The 16,819-nt window shown below is 49.7% G+C and overlaps 6 protein-coding genes across 6 annotated transcripts; 2 read left to right on the top strand and 4 right to left on the bottom strand.

The window, feature by feature from the left end:
• Window positions 1-1,531: 1,531 nt before the first annotated feature.
• J7337_004163 (uncharacterized protein) lies at window positions 1,532-5,656 on the bottom strand (the record flags this gene model as incomplete). Its single annotated transcript, XM_044821864.1, has 3 exons — window positions 1,532-2,232; window positions 2,284-4,736; window positions 5,403-5,656. 3 exons carry the CDS (start codon window positions 5,654-5,656, stop codon window positions 1,532-1,534), a joined length of 3,408 nt encoding a protein of 1,135 aa, XP_044683197.1.
• A 2,021-nt stretch (window positions 5,657-7,677) lies between these two features.
• On the top strand, window positions 7,678-9,222 carry J7337_004162 (uncharacterized protein; the record flags this gene model as incomplete). Its single annotated transcript, XM_044821863.1, has 1 exon — window positions 7,678-9,222. The coding sequence occupies one exon, from the start codon at window positions 7,678-7,680 to the stop codon at window positions 9,220-9,222; it is 1,545 nt and encodes a 514-aa protein (XP_044683196.1).
• Window positions 9,223-9,416: 194 nt separating this feature from the next.
• Window positions 9,417-10,910, bottom strand: J7337_004161 (uncharacterized protein; the record flags this gene model as incomplete). The annotated part of the gene is made up of 1 exon (XM_044821862.1): window positions 9,417-10,910. The coding sequence occupies one exon, from the start codon at window positions 10,908-10,910 to the stop codon at window positions 9,417-9,419; it is 1,494 nt and encodes a 497-aa protein (XP_044683195.1).
• A 407-nt stretch (window positions 10,911-11,317) lies between these two features.
• On the bottom strand, window positions 11,318-13,456 carry MDV1 (Mitochondrial fission protein; the record flags this gene model as incomplete). Its single annotated transcript, XM_044821861.1, has 4 exons — window positions 11,318-11,593; window positions 11,649-12,658; window positions 12,706-13,306; window positions 13,391-13,456. 4 exons carry the CDS (start codon window positions 13,454-13,456, stop codon window positions 11,318-11,320), a joined length of 1,953 nt encoding a protein of 650 aa, XP_044683194.1.
• An 843-nt stretch (window positions 13,457-14,299) lies between these two features.
• On the top strand, window positions 14,300-15,242 carry ARO7 (chorismate mutase aro7; the record flags this gene model as incomplete). Its single annotated transcript, XM_044821860.1, has 3 exons — window positions 14,300-14,352; window positions 14,420-14,480; window positions 14,574-15,242. The coding sequence occupies 3 exons, from the start codon at window positions 14,300-14,302 to the stop codon at window positions 15,240-15,242; spliced, it is 783 nt and encodes a 260-aa protein (XP_044683193.1).
• Window positions 15,243-15,254: 12 nt separating this feature from the next.
• On the bottom strand, window positions 15,255-16,164 carry BCP1 (Mss4p nuclear export; the record flags this gene model as incomplete). Its single annotated transcript, XM_044821859.1, has 2 exons — window positions 15,255-16,025; window positions 16,078-16,164. The coding sequence occupies 2 exons, from the start codon at window positions 16,162-16,164 to the stop codon at window positions 15,255-15,257; spliced, it is 858 nt and encodes a 285-aa protein (XP_044683192.1).
• Between the last annotated feature and the right edge of the window lie 655 nt (window positions 16,165-16,819).

Here is a 16,819-nt window from a genome sequence, read left to right as displayed (position 1 = left end):
CATCCAACGCAAGCGATGCAGGTAGTCAGTCAAGTCAGTAGGTATGTATGCATGTATGTATGCGTCCGTGGCACCCGGGCCTGGGGATGGGGGGATCTGCTGTTGCACTAAAGATGAGCAGAGTTGTCTTGTAGTGGATGATCTTATTCCGGGCGGTGCCTAAGAAGCTGGGTAAGCTCCGTAATCTGGTAAGGCTTTTTTGAATCCGATGAGACGATGAGGAATGAACAGGGAGTTGTGAGTCTTCGGTACTACAAGTCCTGTATGTAGTATGTACTGTACCTACATCAGAGAGAAGACTAGAGCAGAATTAGCCTCGCACAGCTCACTCAGAATGGAATTGCAGCACAAACCATCCCCCGCCCGTCTATACGCGGGGAGCCCCGGCAATGAAGCTTGCTTCTTTCATCCAATACAATTGCATCGTCATCCCTGTCCTTTGGTTCAAGTGGCTTGGGAAGAAGCAGGGTAGGCAACAAGGCGGACACAGCTCTGCCCCCCCCATAAACTGGACTGCGAGTCGGCTTTAGAGAATGCCTGGGAGGCTGCTGGGCTGAGCCGAGCTGAGCTGAGCTGAGCTAACGAGCCATAACTCGCTACATGCTGGGAGACCATGAAAACTGCGGCCTCGATACAGTAAAGGCGTTGTTGGTATTGAATATTGTTTCCTATTACTTTGGAAATGTCAATTTCTTCTACCTATCGGTAATGGCTGAGTATCGTTGTTACACCAGACATTGCTGGAGGAGACTGGTGAGAGACTACCTAGGTAGGATGTTGTTTTTGTTATTTACAAAGTCTCCGCTGCGTGGTTGCGTCACACCGAAACGTCCCAAGGATTCCGTTCGTTCTTCCTTGTTCAACCCGTCGTGGAATCAGGCCATTTACTCAAAAGTTTTAAGTAGGTACTTAGTAAATCAGGTGATTGCAACAAACAGTACATCAAGTAATAGGGAACTTGGAGAATAATCGCCGGCTTTCCCTACATCCCTCATGCTGCAGGGTAGGCTAATCCTATCGTATTGACATCAACACCCGACACCTCACTCAACGTTCAATCTCGACGTTGTATCAATTATCCATGGGACTCCCTCTGTCTGTGTTCCTTGAAGGGGTTCTAAATGAAGGCGGTGGCTGTTTATATTTGAGTGGTCGGAGCTACGCTTCAACGTCTACAAGTGTAGTAGCTAGTACTGAACTATCCGACCACATCCAGAAACAAACCTGGCCCATGCAGGAACGCTCACCTTCCTTGTCCTGAGCCAAGAATGCCACTGGCTTTTCGGCTTGCATAAGGCTGACCAATCTGACCATCACGGGCCTTGTCATGCAGACACCCATCACCAGTTGTGTAACCAACCATCAATAGGTAGAATGCGACCCCATCCTGACATTGAATAAGATGCTTGACTCGTCTAATAGATATATTCAATAGCTTTCTTGTTGCTACAAAGGTAGTTGACAAAAGAACAAAGGAGCTCGCTGATTACTCCCATCAGGTTATGATGTATGGCTAAAATATACACAATTTCTATACTCCCTGCGATCGAAAATCATCACCAGTCGATCTGTCAGGTTTGCTCTTCTTCTCCATAACTCCCTTTAGTACTCTCAGTTTTTCCTCTGTGACTCGAATTGCTTCTTCCACCTCCTTTTCACCCATTCGAGACGCACGCAAGTTCTCTTCAACTGTCTTTGGTTCCATTGCCCTCTTGCGTGCCCCGACGTTGTCGCTTTGCAGACGGTCCATTCCGACACGTTCCTCCAACCAATCCCAAAGCTCACTGTCCTCTCTTCGCCACATCTCCTCATAAGCAGCGATCCTGTCCGGTCGGTAGACGCCCCCGAGTTCGCGACCGTAGGAGGCATTTCGACTAGGTGTGAAACCAAAGCCAAACCACGTGGCAACCAACAGCCCTACCAGAAGTCCATACATAACATTTCCAGTGAGAAGAGGTTGAACAATGTCTCCAATTGGCTCCAGGATTCCGCGTACAGGCTCCAGAACACCCCAACTTGTCTGAGCAGGCCGCTTGGGTGCAACGCTGGTCTCGACAACACCAGTATTTGACTGCGAAAGCTTGGCCTTCTTGCCTTTCCTCTTGCCTCCCTTAAGTGCTGAGGCTATCGGCGTTGTTCCTCCTGGTTTGGATGATACTGCTGCCTTGATAGCTGCAAACAGGTCTTTTCCATATGTAGTCTGGCCATCAGTTGCACCTTTCTCAATAGGCCCTGAACCATGTTAGCATTGAATCTGGCCACCATAAGGGCCATTGCAATTACCTTTCAACCAACTCTTGCCGGACCACTCGATTGTACAGTTCATCTGCACTCTGGTGGCGTTGTTTTCGGCCCACGAGAGGCAGTACCTAGTTTTGACCGCAAACACATTGCCACTCGGCACGTCTGGTGTTTGGGTTGAGCAGGTAAGGTTGACCGACTTCTCGAGATCTAATGTCTCTAATGTCTCAGAGGTAATAGTCTTGGTCTGCTTTGGTCCAATCGAGCCGTAGAGTGGTTTGATGTACGAGAATGTTCGTGTTCTGTTATCCAGTGTAAGGCCCTTCTTGTCCTCCATCTGGAGCTCTAAGCACTTCTGCTCTCCCGATAGCCAGTTCGACATGAATGTAACTGAAGCTGGGCCAAACATGAGGTTGTACACCTTGCCAAGTGGTGCCGGAATAATATCATCGCCAACCACTCTGTCGTAATGTGATGCTGTGTCGCCGCATTCAGTGGGCGCATGAGCAGCTGGGCCTGGGAAGTCCGCGGAGCCTCCAGCAGCCGGAGGTGACTCTTCAGATGCCGGGCCACTTGGGAGCGCTGCTCCTGATGCTTTCCTGGAGGCAGCCTTCTCGCCGTCAGCATCTGCTCCGCTAGTTTTCGTTTCGGCAGCTATGCTAGCATTGTGCATTTCCTCGTGGACATCCTCATCGTAGTACTCCTCTTCATCATCACTCTCGTCATCTGTCTCCGAGCCCTCGTGGGCCTCATCCTCCTCCACTGGAGGCTCAGCATCAACCTTTTCCGTTTTGTCGCCGCCGGTACCCTCAAGTCTAACACCATTTAGCGTACTTTTGAGTGTAGGGTGACCAAGTTTCCATATGTTCACGATTAGATCGTATGTGGCATCCCGGCTTGTGAAACTGGCAAAAATGTGCTTGGCATGCAGAGTTGAAATCATCAGACCGTTCTTGAAGAGCAGTGCAGTGCTTCTTTTCTCGACAGACACAATCTCATCGAAGCTCATAACGAGTGTTGTTGTCCAACCAAAAATGTTGCTGCTGAAGCAGAGATGACCCTCTGAGACATAAAGGCGGCCGTGCGCGAGAATCTCTCTCTGCAAGGCGCAACTGTAGTCTTCGATGAGATAGTCATCATCTGGCACACTCTTAAACAGATCGTGAAAATCGCGATTTCTTTTTTTACTGGCAATAGCGAATCCCGTAAGCTTGGGTGCGCTCAGATTTGGATGCGCTAGTGAACTATTCGCAGCTGCAATCGCAGCTCCTATGGTGGTTCCAGTCGTGACAGAGCTTCCACGCTTCCTGTGGCTCTGTTTGAGAGCACTTCGGAGACTGGATGTTCTTTGCACGCCATTCTCTTTGTTCATAAGCTCTGGAGGGGGAGGTGTACGTTCACGGCTCACGGGTTCATAGAGTGAGCGTGGGCGACTGGAAGACTCCTCTGGGATAAACTCCACAGGACTCACTGGAGAATCGACGGGAGCAGATTCAGACCGAGCACGCGTGTCAGACACATCGGGGAACCTGGCGTTAACTGGAGATGCGACAAGGCTGGGAGCTTCGGCAAGCCCAAGCTGACTGAGACTCAGCTCACCAGCACCAATGGTCGACACTGCGGACTTTCTGTTTTCCTTCTTGTCCGCCATTTGCGCCACTGGGGCAGGTTCGATGTTGTTTTGGGTATCGTGGGATTCAGGTGTTTCTTGTATGTTGGGAGTCACGCTTCGAGACTTGTTTCCACCGATATTCAGACTGGTATTGCTGAAAGAATTGGCAGCGCTCTGGGCAGCTGAGATCATAGACGAGAAAAAGCCTCCTGAAGGGTTCTGATTCGCCGTAGGTGTTGGTTCATCACTCTCTTGGGTCGGTGTCAAGGGGGCGGATACAATGTTAGAGAGTTTGCTGGGGCCGATGTTTTGTGAATTCGATCGACTCCTCCTGTTCGCACTCATGTTCTGAGAGGAAGGACGGCCATTTGTACCCGAATTGTTCCCTGGACTACTCCAAAAGGACTTCCTCTCGGGGGACGAATGGCCAGATTTGTTGGCGAACTCAGTAGGTGTAGGTGGGGTGTTTACTATAACCGGGGCAGGTTTGTCACCGCTTGGAGGAGTTCGAGGCGGGATATTCGTGTCAACCTTGGGCTGTACCCTCGTCCGTCTTTCCGGAGAAGCAACCTTAGCTGCAGCTGGTGGCTCGAGAACTGGCAAGTCTTGATCAGGATCAGGATCCACTGAGATGGTAGGCTGTTGTTCGTCGCGAGTCTCAGACGATGGTTGGGGCTCGCTTGCTGGGCGACGCTCTGGACTCGAGTTATTCCCAGAGCTCTTCTTGGGCTTGAATATACCCTTGAGTCTACCAGCAGGTGAAGGCGAACGGCGAGCAGAACTTTGGGGAGGGAGCAAGCCCGTCTTACTCCGGCCGATCCGGGGGTCTCTTGAATCGATGGAGTCTGTTCGCGATGCTGGGAACGTTGACGACTTTGAAGCACTACTGTTGGATTCGACGTCTGAAAGCGAAGGATGTGATTCTGGTTGATAATTTGCCTGTACAATGGAGGAATTTGTCGTTAGGTGGCCTATTTGAGAAGGATGAGTAGAGAAAGGCGGCGGGTATCGAGAGTTGGATCTAAAGAGTGACGATGGCTCCAGTTAGATTGATCAAATGCAGTAGAGAGCACAGACGGTAACACCGATAAGTGGAGTTTGATAGGGAAGTGGACACGGGGAAGACGGCAGATGTGCCAAGCCTGCTGGGCACGAGAATAGCCAGAAACAAAACAAAGCAGTAATATAGCGACGTGGTAAGAGAGGTAGCTTGGAAGTATGCAATGACGAAACAATTGAGTTGATGCTTGTCAACGCGAGTATAGGCGATCATAGCGCCGTGTGGAGCTTTGATCTGCCATCCCTCTCTTAGTGCAATAAGTTATGTAGAATGGTTGTCTCTCCTCTTGGTGCCACTTAAGCATGGATGTCGCAGATACTGACCAAGAGGGTCTCAGCCTCGCAGCTGATCCCACGCAACAGAACTGGCAAAAACAACATGGAGGCAGACGATCATTGCCACGAAGGATTCGATTGATAACGGTACGGGAAAAGCAGAAGGGAAACAAAAACAGAACAGGGAGAGACGAGACAATTGAATAAAACTTACGGTTCGTCCCCATCGGACTCATAGGAGCGGTGGCTTGTTCCCTCATCCTCGTCCCCTGCAATATGCTCGGAGCGTGTACCATCGCTCCCTAACGTTTCTCGGCTCGACTGTGAATACGCAAAGACGCCAGCATCGTCATAGGACAGCCCTGGTTGTTCACGGTCTTGCTTTTTTCGAAGTCGCTTGGAGGATATTGACTTTGGCAGCAGCTTGTTCAGCCCAGTGTTGCTGCTGTTGTCCAAAGTCGTTGACATCGTTGCAGTCGCCGCGTACCGCAGCCTCCCTCTGTTGAAGGACGAGTAGGATATGAGGGATCAAGCCGGAATCGCTCGTTGTTGCGTGCTCCGGAGGTGTTGGAGTGGATACGCTCGATGTGGCGGCAGTGCTGCGAAAAGCTGGTCGTAGTTGACAGTACTCGCAAGGAATTCGAATGACAAACTTGGGTTATGTATTTTCAATATTCGATAATGGTCGAAGGCTAGGAACTGGGAAGTGATGAGGTTTTGTCGTGGAAAGCTGGATGGCGATCGAGCCAAGGATAAAAGAGTTGACGTCGTTGGTTTGTTTTAGCCCAAATGGTTTAACTATATGACGGGCCAGACTACGGAGGTCCTGGACCACGCCAAGTCGGGTCAAGACTTGTTCGATTTGGTTTCTGTGGAATTCCTCTCGATTGGGTGGTAGTTAACTTGAACCGCATGCGTGGTTTCGAATCTGTGACTGAGTGGGTGCGTACTGCATTTAACCAAGCCTGTGGCTTTTATCAATAAAGGGTGACTTCAGGGGATGTGAATTATTAGCTCGCAAGTCCGTAGGTATTTCGGTTGGTGTAGGCATATTACAGCCCGAATCAACCAGCCAACCACCGAAATCAAGTGGAAGCTCTAAACTTAACCGATGAACCCGCGTACACATCCCTGTGAAGTGGACTAGTGAGGGCGCCAATGATTGATATCCATGGATGCTTAGCTGGTGGGACCAGTCAGATTTGATCCATGCTGAAGCTCTGGCCAAACAATGGGGTTTTGTTTGAAGTCGGTGGAAGAGCTGTCTAGCTGGGTAAGACTCTGTGGCGCAGTAACATCTGGACTCCTTAACACACCTTTGTAAGGCAGGTACGAAGTTCGCTATACGAGAATGATGAAAAGAACAGAGTGTCTTATTCAAGTCGTAATTGATATCTCTGTCATATGGGTGAGAAGGGAAACAAGGGGCAAAGACAGAAGCCAGAAAGGCTTCCATGAAAAAGAGGTACATTCATTCGTGAATATTTATTACTTGTATGGCTCGAATGGTGTAGACTAGACTGGTCCATGACCCAATACCATCCAAATACATTCACTGACTTGAACCTCAAAGTTACAAGTATCTAATATGCTTACATACATAGAGAGAAGGCTACAAGTCATAACAACGACATTATTTTTCACGGGAACTTGTGATTTCGCCATGAAAAAGTTCGACTTATTGTCTCAGTACTATCAGACGCTTTAGGGTAAAAGGACTGGACCAAGACCGTAATAGCTACTTACATACGGAGTATGCATGTCATATAAAGCAGGCATCTTCATTACCAAGGAAACTGCTTCTGCGTAAAAAGGTGATAGTACATATTGAATAGGTACACTGCATGAGTACCTACCTTACCTAGTTTAGGTACTTAATCTTAGGTACCTCATAATTCGCAGTCGTTCTCCACATTTCAGTTACCTTAGTGTCGTCATGAAATTCCGGATCACTTCCTGCGTGCCTGGGCGTCTAGCAGGTAATTAATCTTAACCCCGCCAAAAGCTAAATTGTCTATAACTACATAGTACTAACCTAGACACTTTGGGCTACCTTATGATACTGTTGGTATGAGCGACGGGTTGCGTCAAGAGGAAAGCAAGATTTATATTATTCCATCCGGCCTTTGACCTCAAGAGTGAATGCCTTTTCGGTAGTAAGATCTCGTATTACTGGACCCTCGAAATGCCGTAGACAACCCATTGGCCATGTGTTGATTTAAGCTCTGCCTGTCGTTATCCCGTCCGACAGAATCATCGCCAACTTGGAATACTATAGTACATTCTTAGGTGCTAAGGTAGAGACTACATGCCGGGGCCCGGAGCCACTTAAACGAGATCACCGGTGGTCTTGTGCCTCCCCACATTTGACCTCATCACGTTAGGATGACAACCCAACCCACTACCGACAACTCAATAACGAATCCAAAAGATTAAACAGCACACAAGGGACAAACCAAGCTCTCTTGAAGCTCACTGCACATGGAACAATGGACTCGTCTCCGCTTGTAAAAGCACACGATCATGTGCGCGCCGCGAGTGTCGCTCACCACTCCTCCGACAGTACAGTCGCAATCACGGAACATACTCAAGCTGCTGGCGAGTTCGCCAACGCTGCCAGATCGACCTCTAGCATCGAAGCTCTGCGAACACTGAAGCTCCTAGAACAACACCATCGTAGGATCGCCGAGATTTTGAACCGACCGACCGAACCTACCTCCCAGGCCAGCGATGCCGATCTCAACGAGAAGGATCCGTCAACCAAAGCCAATCTCCCCACACAAGATGCGGACGACAAGAAGGAAAACAAAAAGGACTCTACGGCGTCAAAGAAACTGTCCCCTCCGACCCAGCGTAGATATGCTCCACGGGAGATGTCCTCTTCTATCGCCAGCAACCTGGCTACCGCTCGTGGCATCCGATCAAAGTACAGAGGCCAACCTCTCGCGCCCAGTGTTTCCAATGACCAAGCTCCCGGAAATCTAGACGCAGCCTCGCACCCTCGCGGAACCAAGGCCAAGATGCAGACTATCATCGATCACCAGCCTGGCAAACCGACGTGGGTACCACCTGTTCCTGCAACCACACGCTCCGATAGTTATGGTAAAACCTCATCGTCCCCACGCACCGATACAGCTCCCTCTACGGCACTCAATGATGACGGAGGATATACTCGGTTCTACAACACCTTCGGGAGTCTTATCAATAAGATTTCAGCACCTTTGGCTTTTGCCGGTCTGCCACTAATCCAAGAGGAACCCACCATTTCAGAAACACCTGACTCCCCAGAAATGTCTCCCAGTCCCAAGCGTAGTCACCTCAAGGCGTCCCCGTCAAAGGTCTTAGAACCAGACCTTAGCAAGATCTACTCTAAGGCAACTATGCAGGCTCTTGCTAGAGAAGGACACGGAGCTAACGATTCTTTCTACGTTGTACCTACTACTGGCCACACCATGTCTTACGCAAATATTCTCAGCTTTGCCGAGAAGGAAAAAAGAAGACTGGGGGCATCGTCCCACAGTGATCTTCTCGATGTTCCTGATGAAGATGATGACGACTTTGTGGATGCCCGAGAAGCACCCCCGCTGTCGCCCGGAGCCAAACGCCGTATTGGCCGTGCCCGCACTGACAAGGACCTCAACAACATCATTGAAGAGCTATACACTGAAAACAAATCTTTAAAGGACACACTAGATAAGCTTACCAAGCGGCTCCACGCCTTTGAAGCCAGTGCTCAGAATTCGGCAATGGCTCTTGCTGAAAGTTACCGTCTCATGCGCCCTGGATCACCCACCGCTTCACCACACACCAGCAAAGTTGCCGACGAATCCTTACGACGCAAAAACCAAGAGTTGGAAGAACAGCTAACCGCAGCCGTCAAACAGATGGAGCGACTGGAAAAGGACAACCGAAAGATGCAAAAGGTTTTGGACAAGTATCGTGAGAAGTGGGAGACACTGAAGGCTGGAGCGAAAGCTCGGAGAGAGGCCCAGGGAACGAGTGAGAGCGTGGATGATGCATCGACAGCTGGGTAACAAAGGGATCACGGGTCTTTCTGATGTTCTGTAAAATCTACAGGAGTTTGATTCAGCAGAGTCTTGTCCGTAGGCAACGGATTGACAATGTTGACGACCCACATTGTCGTCTTATCACATCACAGTCACTGAAATCGGCCTCCTGCAGATCCGTGTGAAATTCATTCATGGATCTCCCTGGCCCCCATGGCCTACTAATTCCACCAGAAGCTCACACTGAAGCTCACGCTTAGACTTCTCACATAATGCCACCATCCAATAGGAATAACCAGCGTGTCTCCTGGTTTAAGGATGCACTCCCAATACTCGATACCTTCGAGTTGCTTCCTCATCCTTTGGACATCTTCGTCACTCATATCTTTCGGTTTCTCATCCCATTCTTCGAGCACACCCACATCTAATCTACTCGTGTTGCTCATATTAATACCATGCTCAGATACCCGCGGCTGCATAGCATATGTTGCTCGAGGAGGATACAGACGGATATATTTTGTTCCAACGACCTGGCAGAGCAGGTTATGATAGCCGTCGGTGTGAAGAGGTGTAATAGTGCGCGCTGGGCCGAACCAGGCGTTGAGCTGGGGCATGTCAACCGGCGGCTGATTTAGAGACGGAGTTGTTGGATGAGGTGGGACGTCGACCCAGCAGAAGTCCGGTATAGTTATGTCGTTACGCAGAGAAGGGATCTGCCGGAAAAGGTTATGCTGGGCAAGATAGCCAACGCTATCTGTTTCTCCTGTAACATAGCGATCAAGAAAATCGCGGAACTGGATAAGTTCTTGTCCCCAACCCTCATCAACATAACTTCTACCGATTTCAACCGGTACCAGACGTCTCCCCCCAAAGGTTTGTGAGAGGAGATACTCTGGATCCTTCCAGGGGCGGCCCGTGAGAGCAGGCCACCCTGTAATTAAATCTGTGAAGATAATAGGCCGAGGCTCTCCGTTGTTGCTGTTCATGTATTCTTCAAACTGTGGCATTATCCAGCCGGAGCGCTGAGGACATTCCCTCGTAGGTGAGAGCCTTGGTTCTCCGTGAGGCTGGTAGTTAGAAAAGCATTGCGTCGAAGTGTCATATCTTTGACGCTTTGTTGGCCTCTTATGTTCCTCATTCGCCGTCCAAGCCAATTCAAGCATCCGTATCGTGTCCTCAAGCCATTGTTGTCGTCCACCACCACCCGCCGTGATGAGTGCTCTATCAAGCTTCTCAACGACAAGATCTAGAAGCTTATCTGGGACAATGCTATCGATTATGAGGGGTTGCATGATGAGACTAAAAGAGTCAAGGATGCAAGCGTCAGTGTATATCTGACGCCACACGACAGGGAGGAGGTCATATCGGTAGGCGTAAAATTTGGACGACGAGATGGAGATCAAGTCTGCGATTCTTCTTTCAAGGAGACTCTGATTGATGTTGACGATTCTCTTACTCGACGTCAAATCATTGTGAATTGTGATCAATGCATGAGCCTGTCGTGCAAGAAGCCGAGCCACGGCATCTCCTGTGGGATCTGTATGCGCAGCGGAATCTGTTGATTTCCCTAAAACTCTCTCAGAAACCCCTTCGGACTCTTCAGGGCTTGAAGAGCCTGTATCCGTCGTTCTCGACCGAGCGTCTGGTGCCTTAACGAGCTCTTGAGTTATCTTAAAATACCTGACGAGAATTTCCCCATAAGCCGCTGACGCCATAACTCCAGTGAGATACAGTTCAATGAGGTTTATGTCAGCCTAGTCGAAAGGCAATGTTGTTTCGAGGCGCTTGTCATCTGCTAGGGCTAAAGTGTTGTGATCAATAACAGTGTAAAAGCACAGATTGTCACGTCACCCCTCAACCGTGAAATTGGTCGTACAAAGCATCCAATGAGATAGAGGAAGGAATCTTCACACACAATGTTCGCCAACATGATGTACTAGAGCTTCTTAATCAAGTAATTAGCATCGAGCCCAGTGTATATTCTTATATAGTGAAGCATTACAGCCATTTCCGCCCATCGCCTGTTTATAAAGCCACGAATTGAATGATCAAAGGGCTGCTCATGATTCAAGTCGTCATGAGTGGATTTCATTATTTCTTTTACAGATTGCACACGTATATCTTAGCTCGTCCATACACCCACGACACCGTCTCGTCTGCCTTCAACAAGATATCCATCTCTTACACGTACACGCTCCACGATGGCGGGAGTCTTACCCTCTTCAGCGGCCGTGATGCCGGCGCCGCATTCCCATTGTCGTCCCTCCACCTTATCGTACACCTTAACGACATCCTCGCCAGCAGCACTGACGATTCTTCGGGCGTCAAACATCATGTCTGTGATTGGGTTGTCGTAAGCATATGCGTCGTAAATAGACCCTGTTCTCAGGTCCCAAATCTGTGGTTACAGTTAGTCACGATGTACTTGGAAGAACATAAAGAGAACAACGTACTCTGATGCTTCGATCTACACTTCCCGTCACCAGATGCACATCGTCGAATTGGAGACACGTAACTGCACCTGTGTGACCAACTAGACTGCGATGGACCTGGCCGCTCCGAAGATCCCAAAGTCGCACCATGCCGTCTGCAGTACCACAAGCAAGTGCCGTCTCAAAGACCTGCAATGCACCCACGAAGTCGGCCGAACTGCTCTGAGACCGCCCCGTAGGTCGCCACCCGCTGTCTGTAGTCGTCATACTTGCTGCTGCCGCCCACATAACGTCTAATGTTTGCACGCAACGTCCCTTTTCAAGATCCCAATGGCGAATCGTCTTGTCCGCAGAACCAGAAACCATAACATCGCCCCTGAAGTGAAGGGCTGTGATCTCGTCGACATGTGATTCCAATGTGTACAGAGGGCAATCGGCCATGCTACCAGGTGGGGGTTCAAGGTGGTTATCCGTTCCAAAAGCGATAGCATCCTCATCGTCATCTTTTCCCAAGCCGCCGTGAGGGTCGTAATGCGCCTTACTGAGATCCCAGAGTCGAATGGTCGCATCCATAGAGCCCGTTGCGAGAATGTTATCCTCAACCTGTAAGGCGCGTACCGAAGCAGTGTGCCCTTCCAGATAACCCATGCATCTACCAGCGTTGAGGTCCCAAACGCGAACTGTATCGTCCAGCGCAGCAGTAACCATAGTACCGAAGGGGGCGTCAAAATCAATAGCTGTAATCGTGTCCTTGTGTGCTCGAAGTTCGCGAATGGCTGTGCCAGGCTCGAAATGCTCGTGCAGAATGGGCATTGACTTCTTACGATGTACCTTTTTCGCTTTCCGGGGCGTGCTACCTGCTTCTGAGGAAGGAATCTTATCATAAACTGACTGGGACATGAACTCTTGATCGTGATCATCGGCATCGCCAACCAGATCTTGTTCGTCCTGGGTTCGTGTGTTTCGTGCGATTTCCTCAGCCTCATCAACCAACGCCTGCGCCTCATCAACTCGGATTTCCATCTCGGAAACTTGTCAAGTCAGTAGAGTCTTGTCACGTATTTGGCACATCACATACTGTCGTGCTCCAGCATAGCTTCATCTTGTTCCAACCCAGCGAGCCTGTCCAGGATAATTCTTCGCATGCCGTGAAGATTGGCGATTTTGTTATCGATTTCCCGAATCTCGTAGCTCGCCATGCTCTTACGAGTGCCCAGCAGCCCAAACTCATGCATCATGGCAGCCTTCTCTTTTTTTAATTGAGTTAATTTTTTTGGGCTTCCTGATGTCCCATCTGAGTCTTCCAGCATCTTGCGACCGCGGGTGACTCGTCGCTGGAACTTTTTGCCCTCGTCAGTCAGCTCGGGGAAGCTGGCCTGGAAACCCTGAAACAGCGAGTAAGGATTGTCATGCTCAGGAATATTGGCAAGCAGCTCATCGGGAAGGTATGTCAAAGCGCGATGCTGGATTTCGTGCGTTGAAAGTCTGGATCGCATGAGGTCGGTTGGCGTTGTCCTAGCCATCGCGAACATGCTTCGCTGGACTGTCGGCCGCTTCATTTGTTTGTGCACCTCGGCCATCGCGGTTTGGTAGTGATGAGCCGTGGCTTCGGCATTGGGTCCGATCAAATGAGTAGCTGTAGTTGTAACCTTTCGACTGAAAGCCTCGAGTCCGCGCGTCTACCCAAGAAACAAAGCATTGAGGTTAGCTATGTGCGGCCCGTACGACAAGAGACAATGGAACTCGAGTAGGTATCTACACACCGACACAATAGACTGGTCGTCGTCTCCGCCTTCGTCGAAGCCATAGTGAGTCTCTTGGTTCGCCATGGCCTAGCTCCTGGCGGAGGTGCAGAAGCTCAAGAGAATCGGAGGGCCTTGAAGCGATTGGATCGAGGTGGATGATTGACGCTGAGGCTTCGCACAAGGAAGAATCAAAAGATTTGGCAGCTCACGAGGAGTTTATCATGACGCGCGCCGGGATAACCTTGGTTATTGAGGTGGAGGGCAAAAAAAACCCGAACAGGCTTGGATTTGGGCTTGGGAGGCTTCTGATCCGAGACGCTAATGTGGGCAAGAGCAGGATTGGATGGAAGGCTCTCTGTAATTGGCTCATGCGACACTTATGCCACAGCGCTGGAACTGCTGGAATGATCGCTGGAGGCTGCGAGGATAGTGGCGCACAGGTGAATCCGTGCCCTGTAAGGTGTTTTAAAAATGCCATCCACCCCCGGTGACGTTCAAGGCCGAGCTCGACCTACCTTAGTTAAGTTACCCCTCCATGCTCAATTTTATTGTGCTGTACTCCGTAGGAAGTGGGAGGAAGGGAAGGGAAATGCCGGCTCTAGTTCCGCCCATGCCCTCCTCTCCTCCCTTTGAGCTCTTGCCAGCCATCTCGTGGCCTGCAAGCTTTTAGTTAGTACAGAGCTCCAACCTTTCCGTGCCCGCTTTATGCTACCAACTAACGTAGGCAGGTACCTACGTACTTAGGTGGTGATTAACCCTTCGGTACTTCAACATTGACTTTGAACGACTCACAACCCAATTTCTGTCTTTTACGAGATTTGGACCCAATCTTCGGATCATTCAGGTCAAGACATCTCGGAAGCACATCTCCAAGGCGTCCAAACCCTTTTCTTTTTAATTAGAACTAGTATGGATACCGTTATCAACATGGCCGATGCCGCACACGCACTGGATCTGGCCCGAATTCGATTCCAACTTATGTATGAGCTGCTACCGGCTTTCCGTACCCCCTATTTTGCCATTGAGCACCCAGACTGACATTGGTAGTCGCCTTGAGGACACAATCACCTTCCATCTGATCGAGAGAGTGCAATTCGCATTGAATGGTGTAAGTGGGATTAGAGCGCCTCATGCAAACCCCGGTCCAGCCGCAAGATCCCAGACCGCATAATAACGATAGTTAACCATGTCATCATTTTAGACGATCTATGTTCCTGGAGCTGTGGAATTGCCTGAAGCGAATCTGAGCTTCCTCGACTGGTATTTTCGCGAGCAGGAGAAGCTACAATCCCTCATCCGACGCTTCGAGTCGCCTGACGAATATCCTTTCTTCCCCGATGCATTGCAAAACCCAATACTCAAGCCTCTCAATTATCCCAAGATCTTGCATGAAAACAACGTCAATGTGAACGACAAGATCAAGAAATTCTATACGGAAAAGTTTCTCCCCGCAGTATGCCCCGATTTCGGACGCGAGGAGCGGGGTGAGTCTCAAGAAAACTACGGCTCAACCGCAACTTGCGATATTGCTTGTCTACAAGCTCTATCACGACGCATCCACTTCGGCAAGTTTGTCGCAGAGTCCAAATTCCGGTCGGACGAGGAAAAGTATATTCGGCTTATCAAGGCTGAAGATCGGGAGGGCATCGCTGAATCTATCACTAATGCAGCAGTGGAGAAGAAGGTCCTTGAGCGACTACGACTCAAGGCTCTGACATATGGCAAGGACCCCTCCATCCCCGACGGGACCGAGGGAGCGGCGAAAATCGATGTTGACGCTGTTGTTTCAATGTACAAGGACTTTGTTATCCCATTAACCAAGGAAGTCGAGGTGGAATACTTGATGCAAAGGCTAGAACCAAGTGCCTGAGCTTCATCTCATCTATTGCGCCGCACTGAGATATTCATTAACAGCTTTGACCGCCCCTGGGAACTTGTTCGCCTCGATAAGAATCATGTGCCCGTGCGCCTTGACGCCCATTTCTTGGAATGCCCGTTTACTGTCTGCCGCCGACTCGTCCTCTTTTGTGTAATTGAAATTGCCGTGCGCTACCGCGTGTTTTTGTAGCACCTCGTCTTCCATGTGGAAATAATAAATACCGGCCTCCTCCTTTGCCTTTTTGCGCTTCTGATTCTCAACATCCAACTTAGACTCGAGTTCCTGGTATGTCTTGGACAATATCAAGTAGTGAGTGAAATCGTAGGGTTCCTTGTCCTCCACAGCAGCCTCAACCTCATCGATAAGCATTGAATATAGTGGTGGGGCCAGCTCAGAAGGCATGTTAATGAGGCGTTCAGAGAACACAAGTCCCACGTGCTTTCCACTTTTGAGAACGTCGGCAATGGGTGTCAGTGACGAGCTACTCTGCGCTTTCTCGATCAGGTATTTGATAATATCGTTCATGGGCTCCTTTTCTTGGTGGACGGCCGTGTTGAGAATAGTGAGCATGGCGTAGGCATCAGTGGCCTTTCCGTCAACCTTGATGGTAGAGCCAATGGTTGGTTGTGAGAGAACGAGATCGGCGAGGGCAGACATGTTGAAGAGATTCGCATCAACATCGAATAGTTGCCGCAAGAGGGTCTTGGTACCGTGGAAATCGACCTCGGGGTCAAAGTTGAACCACTCAAAATCAACGTCAACCATATCGAAGTCCTTTGGTGCAGTTAGTAGGATGCGCATACAACTTTGAAAGCATTTTGCCTACCTCGTCATCAGAACCGTCCTCGTCCATTTTGTCGATATCAGCTGGCGGGACATCCTTACCCTCTTCGCGCGCTCGCTTCTTGCCCATTGTTGAATATCAGATGGGCGTCGGTCTAGAAGATTTGATGTTAGAACGAATGTAAGAAGACAGAGGAAGTCACTTAAGTCGGCGCAAAAAAAAAGATAGGCAAAGTTTCACCAGTGATGTCGAGCCAAAACATTTTCCAGGCCCCTCATCACTAACAACTTTTTGGGGCGCTGATAAGATAAGAGTAACTAGTTACCCACCTACCCAGGCTGTAGTGGGAGCCTTTTTCAATGAAGCAATGGCCATATGGATGCCGGTCAGGTGTCGGGCCCAGGTAAGGTAGGCACAGTACCTAAGTAAGCTCCCCAGCCTAGACGGGAATGGCTGCAACCTGCGGGAAGAGAAACGCCTCAGACGATGAATGGCAAGAATAGGCTATATTAGAATGGGCTACCTGATATCTGGGGCGACTTCTGTTCATAAAATTTCAAGGCGTAAGGTCCCCATTTAAGGCAATGAGTTTCGAGGGTTACAGGAATAGAGGAAGTATAAATTACCTATGCACTACTAGTATTGTCGTGGTATCAATCCATTAAAGTGCCCATCAGCTTGGATCTGGGCAGCTCCCGTCTTCGCCCGCTCAATTTGGTACTCGTACTCCACCTCCATCTTGGTCGCTACCCCCGTCCGTCCCTGCCGACCACCGACTGGACTT

The sequence above is a fragment of the Fusarium musae genome, chromosome 3, assembly GCF_019915245.1.
Source record: "Fusarium musae strain F31 chromosome 3, whole genome shotgun sequence".
Classification (NCBI taxonomy): domain Eukaryota; kingdom Fungi; phylum Ascomycota; class Sordariomycetes; order Hypocreales; family Nectriaceae; genus Fusarium; species Fusarium musae.
The sequence above is the reverse complement of the archived record's forward strand: the minus strand, read 5'-3'. Positions and strand labels throughout refer to the sequence as shown.